Below are 24165 nucleotides of genomic sequence, written 5' to 3'. Positions count from 1 at the left end.
GGGTGTCAGGATTTGTCTGGCGGTGAATGACACATGACATCTTCTTATAGGCCTAAGGAGGGATCGAGGTGCAATGCGCCCTAGACCGTTAGCATATTCCCTGACATGCGATGATTATTCTCTAACAAGTTATTACGATTCTTTAGCTCGATTGTCGTGTAGTGTGTGCTTGCCCCGATCTGTTAACCCTGGACTGGATCCTTATACCCGCAGATCTTGACTTGTGTGCACATACCTGCGTTTCCTGGTGAATTCCCTGGCTCATGTTTTGTCACCCTGTAAGTCCAGATCTGTACGTTTAACCCTCCATTTGCCACTCGATAAATCCCGATAAATCCAGACATGCGCTTGCCTCCCTACCAGTCGAGGCATTCACTTATCGTTCTTTAAGTCTCGTTCCGTACGCACGACCCTGTTCTGTATTTTATCCTGTAAGTCTGGAACTGTATCCCATAAGCCTTGACCTGTAAGTCTTAGTCTTCCTGTCCTGACCTGTAAGCCTTAGTCCTCCTGTCCTGACCTGTACGCCTTCCTCCTGTCCTGACCTGTATGCCTTGATCCGCCTATCTCGACCTGTAAGCCTTAGTCTATATATCCCAATATGTATGCCTTTGGTCCGCGTATCCTGTTCTGCGAATCTCGTTCTGTAAATCTCAACCTGTAAACCTTAGTCCGCATATCCCCATCTGTACACCTTTGGTCCGCGTATCATGTTATGCAAATCTCATCCTGTAAATCCTGACCTGTAAGCCTTAGTCCGCATATCCCAATCTGTATGTCTTTGGTCCGCGTATCCTGTTCTGCGAATCTCGTCCTGTAAATTCCGACCTGTAAGCCTTAGTTTGCATATCCCAATCTGTATGTCTTTGGTCCATGTATCCTGTTCTGCGAATCTCGTCCTGTAAATCCTGACCTGTAAGCCTTAATTCGCCTATCCCGACCTGTAAGTCTTACCTTTCGCGTTCCTACTCGCCATGTGGGCCTAACCCTTGGACGCCACTTATGCTCGATCGGGACCATCCTGTAACCTGGACCTTGAACCCCCACGTAAGCCAAACTCTTGACTCTCACGTAGTCTGGACTTTTGACTCCCACGTAGGCTTGACTTATGACCGCCACGTGAGTTTGACTTCTGACCGTCACATGGGCTTGACTTCTGACCGCCACGTGGGCTTGACTTCTGACCACGTCAGCTATCTTACCCTACTATCATGCACCGTATCATTGGAGAAGGTCGCTGGCGATACACAGAGAGCAAGAAGCAAAAGGAGACAAAGACAACGATGAAGATAAATACGATAACGACGAAGGAAGAAATAAAGGGTTTAAAAACCCTGTTGATGATTGCCTAAAGCCTTCTGATCAAGGGCTTGAGAAAAGTGAAGCTTAATCTGGGTTATCGAATTTAAAAAGGCAGCTACCACATTAGATCCCAACAGTCGCCTATCACATCATATATTCAACGGTAGGAAAAAGCGACACGTGATATCTAATCACAGGTGGCATTAATGAGAAATGGAAATTATCGGCAGATGTATGGTTAAAAAAACATGCTTAGCATGCTTTACATTAATGGAAAGAGATTTGAGCGGTTTTCGAGAAATCTGGATGACATCAACAACAATTAAAAGACACTAAGTATGGGTAATCACTTGGGAAAGAGATAAGAAGGGAGCTAATAAAGTCGGACTTACAGTCTCCTTCGAATAGACTTGAAGGGAAGGCTTATGATACAATGATGAAGATGGCCCCCCCAAAGTGGATTAAAGCAGTGAAAACTGGCTGACGTGGTAATCAAAGTCCAACGGTCAAAGTCATAGGATTGGGTGGACAACGAAACAATGGACTGTGGATGGCCAAGCGGGCCCCTAGAGTCGGTCGGGCGGACCGCCCGAGCGGTCATCCTCATCACTTGCAGTTGAGGTCCAGAGCCAAATACTAAGTTACCCGGCTCACCACCCTGGCCGATCGGACTTTACGCCCGATCGGACATTACGCCCGATCGGACATTATGTGTCTCTCCAACAACAATAAGGCTGAGTTAAGAACAGTGCTCCATTCAGTACGATCGAGCGGGTGACGTTTAGGTCGAGCTGCTCTCGGTCGACCTATAACGGGACCCACATACAGATCTTATCGTATTTTTTTTAGAAGTTTATGTCGCCGACAACAGAGAATGTATAGTAAACAAATAGTACTTTAGAAGCTTCTAGCTAGTTACATTAGAGATTTATGTTCTTGCTTAAGGAAAGGTGTCAGGGACACTCTTCGACTTGTCTTTTCTTAGGATGCTTTGGAAAATATGTATATGCTTTGGAATGTGTGCATAGATGCTATAAAAGGAGGTCTCCATCCACAAACGGAGGTATGCTATGCTTCATTATTCTACGTGCTCTTGAGTCTTGACTACTGTTCATTTCTACTGAACCGAGGACTGACTTGAGCATCGGAGGGTTAACGTCGGGGACCCCTTCCCTGGTCTAGCACTCATGCTTTTGGTTTTGCAAAACTATATGGATTTTTTTTCAATCAACTATAGAATCACGTGCCCAGTTAATCGTCTTCTTAGCTTTCAGATAGCATCAAGTCGAAAGGTGTCAGGGACATTTTTTGACTTGTCTTTTCCTAGGATGCTTTGGAAAATGTGCATATGCTTTGGGATATGCACATAAATGCTATAGTTGGTGGCAAAAAGGCGAATACACTCGTCCCAGCGCCCCCGTCAACCCGTCCCAGGGCCAACACGGAGGAGGTAAATCACGGGTGGCTACTAGCCTTTGGAATAGTGACTAGCACATAAGGGAGGCATTTACCTCGGCTTTGCCGAGATATGCTACAGTGACACTATAAAATGAGGTTTCCATCCATAGACGGAGGTATGTTATATTTCATTATTCTATGTGCTCTTGACTATTGTTCATTTCTACTATTCTTCTCTACTGAATCGAAAATTGACTTGAGCATCGGAGGGCCAACGTCGGAAATCCCTTCCTTAACCTAGCACTAACGCTTTTGATTTTATAGAACCACATAGAATGTTTTTCCAATCAATTATAGAATCACATGCCTAATTAATCATCTTCTTAGTTTTCAGATAACATCAATGCAGGTGAATTCTTTTTTAAATAACTAATGTTTCTTAGAGCAAAATATAATATTACTCATTTCAAGATATTTTACATCCTAAAATTTATTAGAATAAACACTATCAACTATGCTAACCCATAGAGCAAATAACTTAACATGAATTCCAATAAATTAATGCATTCAAGATTAATAATACCTAAGAATACTCTATCGTGCCCACATGCTTATGCGTAATTCAATTGGCATCTCCTCTTCATGGTTGGCAACTAAAACATGATATAGGTAATATAATGCGGATGGGACAAGTGAAGTCCTTGCTAGAAAATGTGGACACACAAATTTTTATTTTAAAAATTTCCATTATTTTGAATAAAACTTAATCGAGATGTCATAATGCCAATAATATTATCATATATCAAGTATGAGCAAGTAAAATGAAACTAAAATTTAGTATTATCAGAGGTTCTATAGCAAATTACAATCCTGATATAAGTGATCATTTTTATTTTTTATATTCAAAATTTAATTATAGTATTTTATGAAATGAAGATTTTACTAGTTTGAATTTGAAATGAGATGCGTCTCCCCGGGCTCATCAATTCAAATTATTTTATTATTTTTAATAAAAAATGTATTATGTAATTCTTCCCTCCCTATTTTTTTTTTAAAAAAATCACAAAATAGATCGAGCTTCCCACTATCGCACACAGTGACAGCTGTCTTCTCCTTTATTTCCTTTTTCTTTTTTCCCTTCGTTCGTTCTCGCAGCAGAGGAGAGAGCGGAAATGGGGAAGGATTTGTGCGCTGGATCTTCGTTTTTTCTCCTTCTTCTCGTCGTCTTGCTCTCCCCGACGACGTCGGTGTCGCAAGGAGCTGCGCCTCCGGCAGTCGCGGTGGTTCCGGCGACTACCCCGGCCCCCTCTCCCGCTCCCGCGCCATCGCCGGAGTCGTTATGCAACGGTATTCTCCTTTCTTACTTCATCCAGAAACGGCAGAAGATACACCCCATCACCTCCGACCCGGCGGACCAGCCCTACGCCTTCACTGCCGTCGCCACCGTCCTCAACCAAGGCACCGCTGATCTCCTCTCCTGGACGCTCCTGGTCCCCTTCCGCCATCAAGAGCTCATCGTCTCCGTCGGCGGCGGCGTTCTCACAAACGGTTCCACCCTCCCCTACAACACCACCCTCGACGCCAACGTCACCGCCTTCTCCGGCTACCCCAACACTGATTTGAAGACGCCCATCGAGACGGCCAACGACCTGACGCAGATCGAAGCGAAGATCACCATCGTCGGGACTTTCTTCGGCTCGCCGCCCCCGGCGCTGCCTCTTCCCGAATTCCTCGCGCTCGACGATCCGTCCTACAACTGCGATCCGATCCCCGGCGTCAACGACACCACCTCGGTGGATAGATGCTGCCTCCCTAACCCTAATTACGTCCCTCAGCCGATCAACTCGACCGGCTACCTCGAGCGCCGACCTGGCGACCTTACCATCGCCTACGACGTCCTCCAATCCTATAGCAACAGCTATCTTGCCCTCGTCACCATCGAGAACCATAACCCTCTCGGTCGTCTCGACCACTGGGAGCTCACCTGGGAGTGGGCACGCAGCGAGTTTATCTACTCAATGAAAGGCGCCTATCCGACCGTCGTCGACACCTCCGACTGCATCTTCGGCAAGCAATCGCAGTACTACCAGAACCTGGACTTCTCCCAAGTGCTTAGCTGCAAGACCAAACCCACCATCGTCGATCTGACCCCGTGGCAGTACAACGACACCAATCTCGGCCGCATCCCCCACTGCTGCCGCAACGGCACCCTCCTCCCGCCGGAGATGGATCCAGAGCAGTCCTTGTCGGCCTTTCAGATGCAGGTGTACAAGACGCCGCCGGACGTCAACCGCTCCGTCATATACCCACCGATCAACTGGAACATCTCCGGCACCCTCAACCCGGACTACCAATGCGGTCAGCCGATCAGGGTCAGCCCCACGGTGTTCCCGGACCCGAGCGGCCTCGACTCGGTGAGCCTCGCGCTCGCGAGCTGGCAAGTGGTCTGCAACATCACTCTGCCCAAGGGCGCAAGCCCCAAATGCTGCGTCTCCTTCTCCGCCTTCTACAATGACTCCGTCGTCCCCTGCAACACCTGCGCCTGCGGCTGCTCCGCTAGAAACCGTGGGCAAACCTGCGACACCACCGCGCCGGCGATGCTCCTCCCGCCGGAGGCCCTCCTCATGCCGTTCGAAAATCGGACCGCCAAAGCCCTCGCCTGGGCCCAGATCAAGCACTACAACGTGCCCTCCCCCCTGCCCTGCGCCGACTACTGTGGCATCAGTATCAACTGGCACATCCTCACCAACTACGGCAAGGGGTGGTCGGCGAGAGTGACTCTGTTCAACTGGCGCGAAGACCAATTCGCGAACTGGTTCGTGGCCGTCCAAATGGACAAGGCCACCCCGGGCTACGAGCAGATGTACTCCTTCAACGGGACGACATCAGGGAACAACACCATCTTCATGCAGGGCCTGCCCGGACTTGACTACTTGAACGGGGAGGCGAATGGCACAACGGAGAGCGACCCCAGAGTGCCGGGTAAGCAGCAGTCAGTCATCTCGTTCACGAAGAAGCCGACGCCCGGTATTGACATCATCGCCGGCGATGGATTCCCTTCCAAGGTCTACTTCAACGGGGACGAGTGCTCGATCCCGCAGCTGATTCCTGCAAGCTGGGCATCGAGGAGAACTGGAGCTGACCTCTTGAATTTCGGGTCGCTTCTGCTCGCTTCTACTCTTGCGCTCTTGCGGCTGTGAGCATCGTGACTTGCAGATATTCATTGATTCTTTCAGTAATTGCCGCAGCAAATTACGAGTTTGGCGATCAGGTAAAGCATGAAGAAGAGATTGTGATTTTGGATGCACATCCTCCGCCCATGTACCACTTTATGGACCTTCATGATAATGAAATCTCTTTCATTTGGCTCTTGCTCCACTTTGTGTTTTTTTTTTCCAGCTTCGTATACTTTTCAGAATAATGCGTAAAAACAAAAGTTAAGAATCATTAATCTGGAGTTGAATTCAAAATGTAAATTTCTTGAGAAAAGGCAAGTTGTCTTTATGGTGCAACGGCTACGTTAGGAGCCGATCAAGATTACCGGCCCAATTGGACCGTCGCGTATCGCCCTCCGAAACGACAGATTTTGAAACCGACATGACCGTTGGGACGCACCAGCCGTCCAGAACCGATCATACGGCCATGGCAGGCTAGCCGTTAGCTCCGATAGGAAAGCATGTGAGGACGGGCGCGTCCCTTCTTATTTTTGTTCTCGATCGTTTTGAATCCTTTCTTGTTTTTCTTCCTTTCCATCCGCTCTCTCTCTCTTTCTCTCGCAAATCCCGAAGAGGAGAGAGAGTTAGCGGAGAAGAGGGCGTTAAATTCCCCCCCTCCAGGCGCATAATTTGATCAGGGTTTTTGGGCTCCGATTGATTCCTCTCCTCACCTTCGGATCGGAAGTCCGGCGGCTTCTCAGGGGCCGGGATTTCGGCGAGGAGGTGGCAGAGAGAATCTGTTTCCAAAAAAGGTCTTATCGAGTCTTTCGCGATAATTTCGTCGGTTCTTGCCTTCGATTGAAACCTTAGAAGCGGAAATTTGTGGATCGATTCCTAATTTTTTTTTTTTATACTATTTCGCCTTTTTAAGGCTAAAGATCTCTCTTTTGGTCGTACTTGTCTTTGCGTTTTACTTGAATGCTGAGTGAGCCATACACATCAGAGGGGCAATGGATGCAGCTGGCGATATTGAACAAGGCATGCTCAAACCTAAGACTTCTCGAGGTTCTTGTTTAATCTTTGGATCAGCTATTTGAAGAATTTGGTGTTTGAATATTGAATTCGCAGCTGAGGAACAAGAATTTAATTCTATTCTTTGTTACAGAAATGGGCAGTCGAAGAGCATTGAGGGACATAAAGAACCTGTTGGGGACGCAGCGCGACCCTTCTGCGGTGACAAAGAGGTGTTTGACTGAGTTACTGCATCATGCTTAACCATTCCTTTTGATGCAAATTTTTCAGCATGATCCAATGTTCTGTCTGTCTTCTGTAGCAAAAGTAATTTAGATGGAAAAAATCCTGCACTTGTCGCCCGACGACCGATTACAAGGTTAGCACCCGCAAAAAGTTCTATTTTACTCTCCTTTCTTCAAAAGATTTCTCGTATTTTTTTGGTCCTGGTTTTTTTTTGATTTATGGATCGGGTTTCTTTAGGAGATTTGCTGCCTCATTGGCAAACAAATCGCAAGCTCAGAAGCAGGTGATCCTTTTTCAAAGAATGAAACTTGGTAAATCACAGCGTTGTTGCCTAATATATGATTACTAATAAGTTAGTCTTCAGGAGTCCAAGGAAAATTATCAGCAAATTGGGAATGATAGGAAACATACACCAAACGTACAGCCTGATGTGAGTTTGAGTTCCGCAGATATTCGTACAGCTATAGATGTCGATTTGCAGAAATCAGCCATTGGCTTGCCATTGCCTATGGCAGAGGAAATGGTCTGCTCAAACTCATCCCTTAGTCTTGAACAAGTTATTGGTAGCTTACTCAGAGGGCCATTTTGGCACATTGCAGGATAGGTCTGATCACAAAGAGATTGAAATGGAAGACATCATCGTGAATTTGATGCCTGATATCGATAGCTGTGATCGGGATGATCCACTAGCAGTCGTTGATTACGTAGATGACATATACAGATTCTACAGGAATACAGAGGTATTCCTTGTGAGATGATTGACTAGAAGAAACCATTATTGTGAACTGTGATCTCATTCCGAATCTCTTCTTCTTTTGCAGATCCATGGATAAAACTTGTTAGTCATGCCTGCTAATACATTAATCTTGTCTATTGAAATATATCCTGGCTACCATTGGCAATTTGTGAATCATGTCTTCAGTATTTATCTAGCTTCAATTTTCCTATAAAGATCCATGTTCAATCCAGTGGCAATTACAGGAATGAACTCAAGTTGAAATAATTTTTATAATCTAATCTACATGCATTAGGTGAAGTGTGTCACTGTTTATTTCATCTGCTAGCGTGATTTGAACTCTGATCAAATAAATTTCTTCATCTGAGTAAGTAGTTAATGGCCCACTCAAATACAACCAAATTTGTAATCGCAGGATGCAAGTTGTGTGAAACCTGACTACATGTCCAAGCAGTTTGATATCAATGAAAAAATGAGGGCTATTCTCATAGACTGGTTGATAGAGGTACTACATATTAATTATAACACATCGCATGTTTATTAAAATCTTTCTGAATCAATTCTCCTATCTTTACAAACTATACTTATGGTTTCTAAATCTTTCCTCACAGGTGCATTATAAATTTGAGTTAATGGAAGAGACACTCTTTTTGACTATAAACATTATCGATAGATTCTTAGAATGCCAGGCATTAGCAAGGAAAAAACTTCAGCTGGTTGGAGTTACAGCATTGTTTTTGGCTTGCAAGTATGAGGAAGTATCTGTTCCTGTTGTCGAGGACTTGATCTTAATTTCAGACAAAGCTTATACAAGGACTGAAGTGATTGAAATGGTAATTGTCTCCCTAAGAAACTACGGCGAATATACTTAGTGCTACTAATTGTAGATTATTGTAATGAGTCTTCTCCACCCCCTACCCTCCTGAGGGTAACTGTCCACATGGCAGGCGCTGGTCACGTGGGCAGCCGCCCTCAGGCGCACACACGGTGTAGTGTAACACCCGTATATATATATTAAGAATTTAGTCATTAGATAATTTCTTCTCTATGCTTGAAACATGGTAGAAATGGAAAAACAAAACACCTATCAGTATTTGTCTAGATACAAATGGTTTTGGTATGTTACTCTAAACAGAACGCTGTGTTAGTGTGCTTGTGCTAGCCCATAAAATCTAACCATTTAGTCAAGAGAATTTGGAGCTTGAAACTTAGTTCAACCGACGAATAGCAGGTTTAGCTTTGGTTTTGTGTGATTAGTTAGTAGTCGTTTCCTCAACTCTGTTGTTTGTCATTCTGTTTTGCAGGAAAAGTTGATACTTGGAACCTTGCGCTTCAATATGTCCTTTCCAACTCCTTGTGTCTTCATGAAAAGGTTTCTCAAGGCAGCTCAATCTGATCGAAAGGTAACAATTTTTTTAAGAATTGCCTACCATGTTTGAAAGAAAAAATTTACGTTTTGCTTACTACACCTAGCAGTTGGAGCTTCTTGCTTACTTCATCATAGAGCTTTCCTTGGTTGAGTACAAGATGCTCAAATTCCGCCCTTCATTGCTGGCTGCTGCAGCAATATACACTGCACACTGTGCTCTCAGGAGGCACAAGGAATGGACAAAAACTTGCGAATTATACACTGCCTATTCAGAGAACCAGCTACTGTGAGTTGCATTCTGCGACTTCTGTTTCCTTCTCTTTCGAAATCTTTATCGTTGCCCTAAAATCTTTCTTGATCACAGCGAATGCTCTATGCTGATGGTGGATTTCCACCTCAAAGCTGGAACTGGAAAGCTCACTGGAGTACATAGAAAATACAGTACTTTGAAGTATGGATGTGCAGCAAAAACAGAAGCTGCTATTTTTCTACTGGAAAACTAATCCTTCTTGCTGATGAGGAACGGTGGCAATCACTAATATTGATTTTTAACATGGCAAGGACCAAACCACGAAGTTGTGGGATTGATTGAAGTAACAACAGTTGCAGGAACATGAGAAAAACATCATGTTTGCATGCAAAAAAAAATTATGTATTAGGTTAGAGTCAACTCAGCTATAAAGTTGTTGTAACCGCTGGTTCACATTTCAACTTTGATGTAATTGTACAAGAATTTTCTTTTCCAGGTGGTTAAGATTAACTTTTTTTACTGGCTATTTAGCCTTTGAATTCTTCTCGAGTTGTCACTTGTACATGAGAAAAGATCATTTGTTTCTCTCTTAATCTTTTCACCTTTCCCTTCTTGTTTTCTGAACTTTTATAGCTCTTCTTCACCTTCAACAATTTTCTCATAAACGATCGATCTCCCTTTTGTAGTTTTTATTTCAATTTGTTTGTATTAACAAATCTTCCTCTTCTTGGTTTCGGACTTCTGTTGCTTCCCCCAAGCGATTTGTTTAACTGAAGAGTTCTTGAGTTTCTATTTAGCCTTTCTGATTTTTAAAGCTTTAATATAAATCTTCTTCTTGGTTTCTAAAGTTTTATTGATTCTCCAAAAGTGATTTGTAACTAACTAATCATTTATTTCTAATCTCACAACAATATTAGGACTAAAGCAAACATAGGCAATCCTAAACAATTAGGTAGGATTCATTTTGATGACTTCCTAATGAAAAAAAAACATTTTTATCCAACTAAAAAGCTTAAAATAATAATTATTGAGCTGGTGTTGAGTGGTGTCCTAAGATAGTGCCCTGCACAATGAAATAAACACTACTATTAAAATATCAAATAATTAATCACACCTCTTAACTAATTACCAAATTGTATATTTTTCTTATATTTAACCTTTAAGAATTTAAAATTACATGATCGCTCGCAATCTAAAATAACTTTCACAAAACGCTTGATCATCCTTCAACTAACTAAGGAGCTCACGTGCAAAACATGTGATTAGCTTGATGGATTTTATATTATCTGGAGCGTATTTTGATGATTTTGAACTTTGAAAGGGTACTTTTGAAAAAATATATATAAAGAGCAAAAAGAAAATTTTCCGTTTATTGTGAAAAAGGAGGATATTTCGTCGGCCTATAAAATTATTCCCTCTGAGAATGTCTTCTACTCCGAAGGCAGAAGCAGAGCTCACCGATCGCCACAGGCAAGCTCCAACCATCAACCATGGCGATGGCTTTCAAGATGGTGAATTATCCACGATTTCTTACTTTAATCATATAATGTTTCGATTTTGATTCGAAAGGCTGTTTTTTTTCCGGGGGAAAATAATGGTAGGCGACGGAGGGGATGCGGGTGAAGCAGGAGTGTTTGAGCTCATTCATGGAGATGAAGTGGAAGAAAGTGAGCCGCTACGTGGTGTACAAGATCGACGAGCAGGCACGGGAGGTGATGGTCGACAAGGTCGGCGCCGCCGGCGAGGGCTACGACGGCCTCGCCGCCGCCCTCCCAGCCGACGACTGCCGCTACGCCGTCTTCGACTTCGACTTCGTCTCCCGTGATAACTGCCAGAAGAGCAAGATCTTCTTCATCACCTGGTACTCGTTCGTTCTCTATGATCGCTTTGCTTTTTCCTCGACTCGAATTGATCTATAAATCATCGATCCTTAAGATCAATGGCAGTTGATGAAAACCCTAGACGAATAGGAAAAGGACATTTTTGTGACCCCAAGATAAACATTCAAAAATTTATTCTTCTTCATGACCTGGTAATTTTTTATGTAATTATTTCATATTAAATCCTACATCTATGTCTTCCAGAAGAAAAAAAGGAACTCAAGAGATTGCACTTCTTTTGCTTCATCTGTTTGATCTAAAACTTTTAAGACTAATACCAGTCTTAGAACCCTAAAAAATGTATAAGAGGACATTTTGTGACTTTAAAAAGAAACAAAAAACCATGCATAACTTGATCTGATCTCAATTTCACTCTGCTAAATATGTCTAGAAATCCTCCATTCTCTGTCATCTTTAATCTAGAAACCATCCATGATAAAGATTAGCAGCCATTGAAAGTGCTTTTATCAATCAGCATAAATTTATCTTAAGTTGACTTTGCAATATCTTAAAAGTCTTGAACTTGTTGTTCTGTTCATGATTACCTTAATTCATAGTTTAGAAACCATCCTACTTCTACATCTGCGCCCTAAATCTTAAACATCAAGCACAAATCAGTAAAGTTAAGGGGGCCAACTTCATGGGGAAAAGATGTTCCCTTTAGATCCACTTTGTTCGAGTTTCAAAATGGTAGAGGGAAGCCATTCCACTAACATGAACTTTAATTCCTTAATTTAATAAAAATTAGGAACTTTATGTTTTTTTTTTCCTTTCAAAATCTTGAAATCCTTACTTGTAGTAGAAAGTTGAAGTGTTACAAGCATATTCCTAACTTTTATATTAGGGATTTAGGAGATGATATGAAGAAAGAACCCAAAGGAAGAAAGACCCCAAGTAGCCTTTCTTGTTGCTTAGGATTCTTTGAATGAATAGCTTGATAAAGCAAAGACAATTAAAAAGTCTACACACATATTGACAAGAGCACCCACTTTGTATTAGTTTCTTGGAAGCATCCATCCATCTTAGTAAGCCAAACAAGTAATACGTGGAGATTAGACTTTCCACTATTCATTTTTTCTAAAAGAGAAACCTCTTCTTGCCCTTTTGCTAACCTTGATCTTGATGTACGCCTACACAATCATGCATGCCCATATCTCTTCTACCAATTTTCATTTTATAATCTGAATTGCATACGTATCAGATTTACATATCAATCAGTTCATGAATCTTAAAGATGTCTGGAAATTGCTTTCTATCAGCACTTCTCACCAATTCTCGACTAGATTTTACACTTGTAGACCTTTTTAAAACACAGAAACCTATTGTGTGTGAGAGATTGAATTTGGATGTTCTTACTGATTCTCAGCCAAGCTTCACTGATCCAATTCACTATTGGTTTTCCATCTAACGAATTGAGTTGGAAATACTGTTTCCTGGTGCATTATTTGATGTTGTCTTGGATTTTAGAACTAGGCATTGTGCTACTTTTGCAGGTCCCCAACCGCATCAAGGATCAGATCAAAGATCTTGTATGCAACCTCAAAACAAGGACTGAGAAGGCTACTGGAAGGGATCCACTATGAGGTGCAAGCAACTGACCCTACAGAGATGGGATTTGATGTGATCCAAGAGAAGGCCAAATGAGCAAGTTGGATTAATAATTGCCAGCATCAGTTGCTGCTAACTGACAAAGTATTCCTAGATCTTGTTTCGTTTAGCTTATCATGTGCTTGAGGCAGTGCATTCTCCCATTCATCTTTCGCATTGCTTGTCTTTAATGTAGTAGTAATGCATTATGAAGTGTTCCTGGAAAGGGAATAATGTTCTTTTATCGAATGCACCAGTTAAGCCGATCTTAAACAGTTGGGACTTGTGTCTTGTTGCTTGACACCCAAATAACATGTTCGGTTTCTTCGGTGAGCCCAGTCCAGCAACACCATTTCTGGGTTAGATTCAGCTCAATTGACTGAAGGAAAAGCTTCAGCAACACTACTACAAAATGCATAAATATTATGAACTAAACTTGTTTTTAAAGATAAGGATTGTTTGTATTCATTTTATAAGATCTAAGTAAAAAAAAAAGTAGTATATACATGAAATTTAGTTGGATTTACTTGAAACTCCAAGCTAACCTTGATCAAACATTATTATAGTTAGTTTTATTAGTTTACAGGGATCATTTTTTACATAAGAAAACAAGTAACACCCTCTTGTGACTAAAATTAATATTATAAATGACAATTTACTAAAGGTTGCACAGAAGATTTCATATCGACCCAAAGACATACTATACTATACTATTAACCAAAGAGGGCACTCACTTATATGTTATTCCTGTTCTACCCCTTCCGTTAGCCTCCACTTCTATACGTTATTTTCCAAAACATCCGAACTACATTTGAACCGTTTTAATTTGAAAACAATTTTGATGGTTCGGATGCACGCAATGTCAACATCTCTCTCTCTCTCACACACACAGTGCAGGCAAACTTAATCTAAGTCTCTGATTGTAAAAATTTGACGCTCTGTTTTAGTTGACGAGATCGCCCCCCCCCCAAACTGAAAGCCTCTGTAAATGTTTTCATGCGTCCCTCTCGAATACTCTGCTTTCAAAATGAAACGAGAAGGTGCGGGTGTTTCAATCTCTACTTCTCAATCATTCGCAAAGGTATGGATCATGTCCATGTTCACCTTAGAAACTCATAGGACCTGACTAGGTCAAAATAGCACTACTGTTGGAGATATTTAGAACAATACACGTTTGAATTTGGAAAACCTCCACCCATTTGAATTTGATTGTTAATAATTTAAATTGGTAAAAAATTATAGGCTTAAGTTAATGTTGGACAGAAACTGCATTGGAACAATGCGTTAGGTCACTTTAAGAGTTTCTTTCGAGCATCCACAATGAAAGCAAGACATCATGGATCTATTATTTTACATGATCAACACATAGCAATGATTAAACAACCCCCCTTTAGTATTTTCTTGGACATACAAGATTTGACCTCCGAGGGTAAAGTGTCTTGGTTAGACCCTCCAGTGATAGATTAGAGATCTAGAGTTTGAGACTCAGCTGCTATATATTATTGAGAATTTTTCTCTTTAATGGGTAGCGGACCTAAGAATACTGGCTGTCAGAATGGACCTCCATGTGCACTTCCTCGATTTACCCAGGTGGCTAGTGAGAAACTTTCATGGGGTCGGTCACCCTAGGTTCGATGTTACCTGAGCTGGTTAATCATTTTTTGGACATACAAGATATGCATCATATCCGTGATATATTGGTCAATATATTTTAAAATTGAGATTCAACATCTCAAACCTTTAGATTCTCAGGTACAAGTTATAGTTGTGAATTTTAAGCATCAAGTACTAAGCATTTTAGTAAAATTAAATAGTTTGAGAAACTTAATATTTTTTTCATTTTGGTTAGCAAAAAATATATGGCAGAAGATAACTATTCATTTTAGTTTTTTCATGTGTACCAGTTGCCTTCACTATAAGAGACGTGCCCTTGTTGCTTGGTATTGTAGACTGAGGTGCTTTGGTTCCTATGAATTTAACTAAAACATCGGATGACCTCTTTCTTACTTCTTAATAAAAAAGAAGCAACTAGATTAAGAATTGAGGAGTTACTTAAATTTTATGGCAATAAAGTTAAAGTAGATGATGATATTTTATTATTTGACAAATTCTACATTATATATATATATATTTGTTTATGTCTTATTTTCTTCTAGTACATATAAGGTTCCTTTAGGTTTTGTAGTTATAGTAGATGATTTTTACAATCTTAGTAGATTCAACAAGGTTGAAGTCGTCCATCAATTTATGTCTCCACAATTATTTAAAATTAGGGACATATTTTCATCAACTCAGACATATGACTCCAACACCATACTCGCTTACCTAAAAGGATTTTTGGTCTTTTGGTTGTGAGTTTACTTTTGATGTTAAATTTTTAATCAATTTTGTAGAAATTTATAAATATGTAACAACACTTGTTATGATGAATCACACGTGGTTTTTGGAGCATGTTCCAATTCAGAAATCATATAATATTGAAGGAGCGCCAATAAATAAGTGGAAAACTATTCCTTCACATATTAGTAAGGTGAGGGTCTTGTTCGATTGAGTCTCACATGTAGAAGTAAATATTGAAGACTATCACCTAACTTAGGTTAATATGTTGTTTTTAAGATATTTTTTTTAATTTGATATATTACGATTTAACTAATCCCTACCCAATATAAAAATACATTGGTGGAGAACCTTTATTTCATTGATGATATTCCACATCTAATGGAGACATTATAATTAGATGACGCAAAAGTTGGATGCCAAAGTAATAAAGAATATTGTAAATGCATCATTCAAGTAAAACGAATCAAGGAGTTAACATTAAAGAACATGCATCTGAATGAAATGGTGAAAGAATTACTCAAAATAATAGAAAATAAAGTCATGCAAGCTCAATCAAGTAATTCTATAGTTGATCCTCATCTTGAACCAGTTGCTTTTCAAACAAGGAGTAGGAGAGGACGTGATCGAAGTCACTATGATTACAAGGATACTCCAATTGATAGTCTATTATGTTAGAGAAATTGATGTACCCTTAGATTTTGATGTTTGGACAAATGATTTAAGTTAAGTTTTGCATCTGTATTTGATATGTGCTATTGAGTGTGCAGGTGACAAGTGCAAAGGAAAATTCAAGTGTGATCTTGGCAAAGGTGAAGTCCAAGCATGGGAGTCTTGGCAGTGTAAGTTCAAGCTTGAGGCTTGGTTGTGTAAGTCCGAGTGTGACTTGGCAAGGTGAAGACCTGGAGGTAAGGAGCCTCTTAGCAAAGGAAGACCCGACAACAAGGACAAGGTGGAAGGAAGCTTTTGAAAGCAAGGCGTGAAAGATGGAGAAGCATCCGAGTGACACAAGGCTGATGGAGAAGACTAGAAGGTAAGGTCAAGGTTGTGCGGGTTAAGGTGAGTGCATGAGTGATTGTACTTGAAGTAAAATCCTAAGTTAGAGTTTATCTGTAGACTGGTATATGTTCCAGTTGATTGGTGGTTAAGAACCAGCAAAACCTGAATGGAATTATGAGATCTGTGGTTCTAGGGTTACCAGTCGATGGCACAGTCGACTGGAAACCAACATAATACTTCTGTTCACTCAACCCATATGGTTCAGTCGATTGATCCATGTTTGGGTAGTCGACTAGAATCGAGCCATTAGGTTGTAACAATCGAATTCCACAGAGGTCAATCAATTGGTGGCGGAAACACGACTTAGGTGTTTCCTTCTAAGCTCTATATAATGGAGCTTAGGGTGGTTGGCTTAGGTGACAAAAATAGACTTGGTTAAAGGCTATTATAGTCTCCAAAGCTCTTGGTGTGATTCTTATGTGTGATCAAGAGATTATGATGAGGTTTCTGAACCATGTTAAATCAATATGTTAGCGGTTGATTGTTTTCTTTCTTGTTTTTAGTATTAGTTTTTGTATTCGTATTAGTTCTATATTTTTGTCGTGCACTAACGAATACTTAGGAAGCAAATGATTTTGGTGGTCGTCTATTCACACCCCCCTTCTAGTTGGTGATCAAGATCCTAACACATTATGGCTCCAAGTTTTATCTAAGAGGAAGTGGAGCAAGATACAAATATGCGAGCCTGTGAAGAACATCATATTAGAAGAGAGGGTGAAAAAATTGTAAAAGAACCTGATTTATATATAGACAAATGGAAAGGAAAAAAATTAATGGAGATAATATAGAATAATAAAGAGACACTGTCATAATTATAGAAGACAATTTCGAAGAAGAGGCGGAGAAGGAAGCAACTATGATTGCCTAATTTAATAAAATGAGGAAATAAGTCATTACCGTAAGTATGTATTTGCATATATATTAGTTTTAGTTGTTTAATTTAAATTAATAATTAAATGTATTTTATGTTTATGGTCATAGTTGGTGAAGAAGTAATTTAAGAAGAAAAAATAAGACGAAGATATAACCTATTTGTTAAAAAAAATTGAGAACCTAAATTATGGTAGTCTGAATTTTGAATTATATAGTTTATTTAATTAAGTGACTGTTAGAATGTATACTAAAAGTCTAGTTTTTTGTATAAACATTTATTTAGAATCACATTGATCAAATGTCTGTATTTAGCTAAAAGTCTAGTTTTAGTATTTATTTCTTTAATTTATCAAAGGGTGAGATTTATTCGTTAAATCAATAGACTCGATAAGTTGGGAAATAATATTATTTATATTGTGTGTTGTTGATTATAGAAGGAAACTGTGTCCTATTTATTAGGATGATGATCTCCCCTTGAGGAGCTCATAAGGATTGTCATGTAAACCCTACAGGTAGACTTAGTTCCAACATGACGATGAAGTTGAGTGGTACTACTCTTGGAGCTAGATGTTAATTAAGTGAGTTATCAGTAACTCATTTAATTAATGGACATTCGATATCTTAAACACAGGGAGATTAACACACTCATGATAAGAAGGAGCCCATAATGTAATATAGAATTGGTGCAGTAGTTCAATAATAACTCTTTAGTGGTATGAGTTATTATTGATGAACTTGAGTTGGGTGTTCGGGTCGAACACAGGAAGCTCAAGCTCATCAGGAGGTCAAAACCAATTCCTCCTCTAGGTCCTTGTTGTAGCCTCTATGTATAAAGTCTCGCATCCACCTAAGTCATCCTTATGGCCGGTCACATCCTTGCTTGGTGCCCAAGCAAGAGACCGACCACCCCTTGCTTGGTGCCCAAGCAAGGGGCCGACCAAGATGGGTCTAAAAGTGGGTTTTTAATTTTTTAAATATTTCTTTTTGTAGTCATTTACAATATTTTAAAAGAGAGATTTTAAATTTTAAAAACTTTTCTTTTTTGAAGTCATCCACATGGTTTTAAAAGAGAGTTTTAAATTTAAAAAATCTTTCCTTTTATAGCCATCTACAATGGTTAAAAAGAGAGATTTTATTTTTGTTAAAACTTTCCTTTTTTGTAAACATGATTTAAAAGAGATATTTTAATTTTAAAAATCTTTCCTTTTTGTAGCCATCTACAATGTTTAAAAGAGGGATTTTTAATTTTAAAACATTCCTTTTGTAGCTATCCATAATAGGAAATTTAAAAGAGAGATTTTAATTGTTGTTAAAATCTTTCCTTTTTAGCCATTACCAAGGATTATAAAAGAGGATAGATGGTGTCTTAGAAATAATAATCATCTACATAATTTCTATTCCTCTTCTATTCTCCTTGTGGTCGGCCCCCTTATATTCTTATTCTCCCCTTGCTTTCTCACCTAAGGCCGACGGCATCAAGAGGCTTCAACCATCTTGTAGCCGGTGGGTTGAAAGGAACAAAGAAGAACAAGAGGTGGTGTTCTTAGCTTTGATCCCTTGGTGGCTGAAAGTCTCGGAAGAAAGAAGGACTTGGGTGGTTTTTGCGTCTTGGTAGATCGTTGCCCACACGACGTCCAAGAGGAGGAGAGGAATACAGCAGAAGATCAAGAAGTCTTTAAGATACAAAGAAAGGTATAACTAGTTAATTGTTTCCATTGTGTACTAGTTTATTTTTTTTTTTTGTATGGATCTTGAAGTACCAACACAAGAGGCTAGCGATCTTGTGCTTTGATTGAGGTCTCTGTAGTTTAACCTAGGGTTTACTGTAAGGAGTTTAAATATTTAATTTCTTTGAAAGGCTTTGACTAGGAAGTGGTGGATGATCCCATACCCAAGAAGGTCGAGTGCCTCGCCAACGGCCTGGAAGGCCATCCTTGAAATAGATATTTAACCAACTTCTGTAATATGATTTAACTTCTGATGAACACATGGGTTGAACTTGGATTAATAATGTTAAGTTTCGTTTGCAATCCAAGTTTAACTTCTGAAAAGTACATGGGTTGCTAGGAAAAGTTTTGTGCTTGTATAAATTTTTGTATAGAGGAAACAGAACAAAATTCTGAGTAGCGCCAACAGTGACAAGTTAAAATAATTATCTAGTTCTTTACTTTATTTTCCTGATTTATAATAATTGATTTACTTTGTAGTTTTACAACTGAATTAGTTTGAGATGAACCACCTTTTGGTTTAACTATGTATTTCTTCTTACTGGTGTGAATAGCGAGGCTTTTACAAAAGGGAAGTTAATTGATACATATTGTAAAATTCTATTTGGGGAGGGGGGCATCCTTGTCTGTTAGATCATACAATAAATCTATATATTATTCAACATTCTTCACTGTAAGAAATGTAAATGATTTGAGAATATATAATATTAAAATATATTTTATTATTTGGTTAATATTGTATGCCTTTGCATATTTATAATCAACAATAAAATCCTTAAGTTTTTCATGTAACAAGTGATAAAGACAAATATGGAAGATAAAGGGGTTAGGTCTATTTTTATACCTTTGTCCAATGATAAGACATACTTTGACTTGTTTTCAGTGGACACTAAAACAATAACTTTCAATCATTATAATTCTCTTGCAAGCGATTGTAAATTGAAATATAATTTTGAAGCAGCAGTGAGCATCCAATATTCATGTAAATGTTAGTATTATAGTATAAATTCTAGTTGATGTATATTTTTAATTTCTTATTCAACATATAGGTATCAGAGTTAAAATAATATACTCATGAGCAACTTGCTGCTATTCATCCATATTTTGAAAGTCATCATCCCTTGGACAAATAAGTCTCCCTCATAGTAGAATGTTCACAATAATAAGTCGGGTAAGTAAATGAGAAACAATATGAATATAAAAATTGTATATAAAATATCAAATATTAAATTACTAATGTTGTTTATATTGTTGAGTGTGACTTCTTTGTGATGCAATACATTCAATATATGCTATATGATCTGAATATAAACTTTAAACAAGGAGACATGAAAAAATTAGAATGAATGCACTAGTATCAAATTTTGAAGGTCAGATTCTGGAAAACATCAGATTAATTATACATAATGTTGTAAGAAAAATAGTTGGGTAGAGAATGTAAAGCTATAATTATGTAGAGTGTTATTTTTTTTATATCTTTGTATGTAGTATATCCATAGTGTTTTTATAAAAACAGTCGAGTAGAGAATGTAAAGCTACAATTATGTAGACTGTTGTTACCTTTTATCTTTGTATATAGTATTGGTTGTTTAATACACAGTGTTATCTATGATATGAGAAGTGTATACTGAATAGTCACAGGAATAACAACATAATTGCCTAACCAAATAGAAATCACAATGTCCAAATTGGCATAGTGGTATTGACTAGTGAAAAATGTCAATGTTAATGTAAACCAATCTCAGTAAACCAGAACTAATACTTCACACTATATCTACATTCTATAAACTAAACCCTTCATAGTGGTTGTGAATTTTATAAATTCAAATAGGCTAGGTTCATCATTGGTTTTCAACTATATAGGGTGTGTTTGGACATTTCAAATATGCTTGTAAATGGGATTTCAATTATAAATTATAACTTTAAAATTAGGGTGTTTGTAAATTTAAACTTGACAGGGTGTGTTGTTCATTAAAATCCATCAGCTACATTATTCCATACCAATTGGCACACTACAAGAATTTCATTAATAGTGGTTAGAACCAAGATTTAACACCATATTTATCCTCTCCTTGCTCAACCCTTCCTAGATATTAGAATTTGAATTGTGTGCGATCAAACCTTCCTAGGTCTATTAGTGAGTTTTGGTCAAAATCTACTGATGAATCTAGATAGGTTTGATCGTACCTAATTCAAGTTCTATGTATAGGTCCCCAGATGACCAACAAGAGGAGGGGGGTGGGGGGGAGTGAATTGCCTAAAATTAAAAGAATACACTTTCTCAATCTTTGGACTAAGTTAGGCAAACACTTGTTAAAAAATAGAAAGTTAAATGTATAAAAGTATAGAAAGAGGCAAGAATATTTACTTGATTTGAAATCAGAAGATTATTAATCCAAGGCAAATGTAGCTCACTAAAATCTCCTTCTTTCAAAGGCTGAGTAGTCTCTTACAATGTTAAAAGCTCATAAAAGTAAATAACAGAACTAGAAACTGAAGTACATAACCTGTTTATAAGTGTTGTTCTAAACTACTGAGACCAGAGCTCTATTTATAGTCTGCTGGTCAAATTTGATCATTAACTGACGTGGCAGCTTCGAGCGCCTAGATGGGATCGAGCACCTGGACGTGGATAAAACTTTATCCATGCCGACAATGATTCTCAAAGGATAAACTTATCCTAGTCTTGGCGCCCGGACGCAGTCGATGTGCCCTCGCTCAGCATTGTGTCGAGGAGGTGCCCATGGGGTTTGGGCGCCTGGACTTGGTCCAAAGTGCCTGGACTTGGTCCAAGTGCCTGGACTTGGTCCAGGCACCTAGACAGTCAACACCAAGTTGACTGTCAAGTTTCTCCTCCGTTCCGGTTCCGTTCGCTTGGGTGGCTTCGGTCATCCGAAATTGGGTTTGCCCCATCTTCTGACTTTTTCCTCGAGTAATCTTCCTCTCCGGCTTCTCATCCCTTGGAAATGTCATGCAGTTTCTTCTTGTCCGATAGCGTACTCTTCCACAGCACCTCGTCCCTCAAATGCACTGAGCCCGTCGACTCTCTCTCATGTCATCCTTCTCGCTAGCTACATCATTCGCTTGACTTCTTGTCCTCCTAAGTTTCTGCACACTTAAACACAAGGCACAAAATATACATGACCTAACTTGACTTGGTTAATCACATCAAAACAACCACGGGGTACTTATAATCTCCCTTTTTTGATGTAGGTCAACCCAAGTTAAGTTAGGATAAAATAAAAAATTAAGTAAATGAATATACAAATCAAAGAATTAAACATGGAAATTAAAATGTACCTCCCCTTAGACTTAATCTTCCCCTTTGATCACATTAAAAATAGAGATAAAAAAAATACTAAGGGTTACACAATCAGTGACCAACACTTAGAAAAATTCTAAAAATTATTTTTTGAAAATTGGTTCCAAAAGAAATAATTTAAAAATTATTTTTAATTGTTAAAAAAAATTCTAAAAAAATCTGTAACTGTTAAACATACTTACTCAAAATACTAATAAAATTTTCAGAAAAAAAAGATTAATTAAAGCAATAATTAATTATTGTATACAAAGAGATATATTTTCATAAAAAATATTTTAAAATAGATTTTAAGCTTGAAAAATCTTGTAAAATTTTTTAAGTATCTAAAATAGAAAGCATTTCTACAAAACAAAATAAATTTATAAAAATTGAATGTTCAAAAATTTTTAATATGAAAAATTATTATTTTGACAAAAAATTCTTAGAAAATTAAATAATAGTCGAAAAATTTTGACAATTTTTTTGACAGATAACATGATGTTTTATCATAGAAAAATAAAATTTTCAAAAATAACTCTGCGAGATAATTTTAATTTAAAAAATATGATTTGTATTAAAAAATCATTAAAAAATAATACAGAGGTCAAAAAAATTTAAATTTTTTCCCACAGATAAGTAATAAAATCTTTTTTAGGAAAATTAAGATATAATTAATTTTGAATAAAAAAAAATTTAAAAAATTATTTGAAAAAGTTAGACAATTTTAACCAAAAGCAAATATTAATCAAATTTAAAAATAAAACATGCATAAAGATTAAATTAGTCATGATTTTATGATTTTAGAACCTAATATAGGCTACTATCTACTAGATTAATAAAAAAATTTCTTAGAATGTACTTTTTTATTACTTTTCTAATTTGACCCTTATGGAATCTATAATACCAATTTAGTCCATAATAATTTCTAAAATTTTGAAGTATTAAAATTTGAACATGTAGAATTTTTTTAATTTTCTATTTGTTCTTTCAACTTAGCATTTTCAATTTTTAATTTATCAAAATCCTCTATTAAACATAATTTTGCTAAGATTATTTTATTTCTAAATTTGCTTTTCTTTAATTTTTAATTTTTGTTTTTCAATTTACACATTTATTTAGACATCGACTTTATACCAAAATACAATTGATAAGGAGGTAAGAGATATACTTCACTTACCTTGTCGGATCTGAAGCTAGATTTTCCCCCTGCATCGTTGTATTCATCTGAGGTGGCTCCCCCTTCATCGATGTTCGCTTCTGAGTTGCTTATTTCTTCGTGGCAAGCCATCAGTGCTAGTCCAGCATATACTTCTATTTCAGACTCGAATGACAAACTTTCATCCCATGTGGCCTGGAGATTCTTGTGTTTGTTTCGCCTTAGCCCTTTGTCTTTCTCTTTCTTGAGCTCTGGATAGTCTTCCTTTATGTGTCCTTCTTTTTGAAAATGGTAGCATTACACTTTTCTTTTGTTTCTTGGTTTTTTTCTATTCTAAATTTCTTTAAATTTGTTAGATTTATTTATTTTTTAAATTTTCTTACCATATAAGCTTCTTGGTCTATATCAATATTTGAGTCTTAATTGGGTTCATCCTTCTTGGTGGCTCTTAGTGCCAGGTTCTGATTGACTCTTTACTTGTCCATGCACATCTGGATTCATGTAATTCTAAAGTTGAAAAAAGTTCTTCTAAGGTACTTACTTCCAAGTCCTTAGAAATATAGTAGACATCTATGATCGAAGTTCATTCTAGGATTCTGGGAAAGGTGTTGAGCGCATAGCAAACCGAGTCTCGGTTGGTTACTGTTTTACTGAGGTTGACCAAGTCGTTGATCAGATCCTTGATCTTCACGTGTAGTTGGGCTATCTTCTCACCTTTTTCTAGACGGATGTTTGTTAATTGATTTCGAAGAATGTCTCATCATGTGAGCTTCGCTTC

The 24165-nt window shown here is 38.2% G+C and overlaps 3 protein-coding genes across 7 annotated transcripts; all 3 read left to right on the top strand.

Moving 5' to 3' along the window:
• Positions 1–3792: 3792 nt before the first annotated feature.
• On the top strand, positions 3793–6075 carry LOC121971238 (COBRA-like protein 7). The gene has a single exon (XM_042522402.1). It carries the CDS (start codon positions 3873–3875, stop codon positions 5898–5900), a length of 2028 nt encoding a protein of 675 aa, XP_042378336.1. The 5' UTR covers positions 3793–3872; the 3' UTR covers positions 5901–6075.
• A 363-nt stretch (positions 6076–6438) lies between these two features.
• Positions 6439–10029, top strand: LOC121971236 (G2/mitotic-specific cyclin-2-like). 5 transcript variants are annotated; one of them, XM_042522400.1, is made up of 12 exons: positions 6439–6667; positions 6859–6893; positions 7021–7099; positions 7189–7245; positions 7350–7395; positions 7477–7635; positions 7712–7852; positions 8264–8353; positions 8460–8681; positions 9153–9251; positions 9322–9503; positions 9582–10029. In XM_042522400.1, exons 2-12 carry the CDS (start codon positions 6866–6868, stop codon positions 9718–9720), a joined length of 1242 nt encoding a protein of 413 aa, XP_042378334.1. In that variant the 5' UTR covers positions 6439–6667; positions 6859–6865; the 3' UTR covers positions 9721–10029. The 5 variants fall into 5 exon arrangements, with proteins under 5 accessions (XP_042378334.1, XP_042378333.1, XP_042378330.1 ...); XM_042522399.1 differs by having other exon boundaries at positions 6787–6893; XM_042522396.1 differs by having other exon boundaries at positions 6440–6667; positions 6859–6920.
• An 815-nt stretch (positions 10030–10844) lies between these two features.
• LOC121971237 (actin-depolymerizing factor 5-like) lies at positions 10845–13178 on the top strand. Its single transcript, XM_042522401.1, has 3 exons — positions 10845–10978; positions 11069–11328; positions 12841–13178. Exons 1-3 carry the CDS (start codon positions 10958–10960, stop codon positions 12989–12991), a joined length of 432 nt encoding a protein of 143 aa, XP_042378335.1. The 5' UTR covers positions 10845–10957; the 3' UTR covers positions 12992–13178.
• Positions 13179–24165: the final 10987 nt, after the last annotated feature.

This window comes from Zingiber officinale, chromosome 4A, assembly GCF_018446385.1.
Source record: "Zingiber officinale cultivar Zhangliang chromosome 4A, Zo_v1.1, whole genome shotgun sequence".
In the NCBI taxonomy this organism is placed as follows: domain Eukaryota; kingdom Viridiplantae; phylum Streptophyta; class Magnoliopsida; order Zingiberales; family Zingiberaceae; genus Zingiber; species Zingiber officinale.
Note: the sequence above shows the minus strand (reverse complement) of the source record. Positions and strands in the feature narration are given on the sequence as shown.

Bases quoted from the DNA above. Each gene is read 5' to 3' on its own strand.
- LOC121971238 (XM_042522402.1), top strand. From the start codon at position 3,873: ATGGGGAAGGATTTGTGCGCTGGATCTTCGTTTTTTCTCCTTCTTCTC.
- LOC121971236 (XM_042522396.1), top strand. From the start codon at position 6,866: ATGGATGCAGCTGGCGATATTGAACAAGGCATGCTCAAACCTAAGACT. The intron at 7,853-8,263 runs GTATTCCTTGTG...TTGTAATCGCAG, and splicing joins GATTCTACAGGAATACAGAG to GATGCAAGTTGTGTGAAACC. The intron at 8,682-9,152 runs GTAATTGTCTCC...TCTGTTTTGCAG, and splicing joins GGACTGAAGTGATTGAAATG to GAAAAGTTGATACTTGGAAC.
- LOC121971237 (XM_042522401.1), top strand. From the start codon at position 10,958: ATGGCGATGGCTTTCAAGATG. The intron at 10,979-11,068 runs GTGAATTATCCA...AAATAATGGTAG, and splicing joins TGGCGATGGCTTTCAAGATG to GCGACGGAGGGGATGCGGGT. The intron at 11,329-12,840 runs GTACTCGTTCGT...CTACTTTTGCAG, and splicing joins AAGATCTTCTTCATCACCTG to GTCCCCAACCGCATCAAGGA.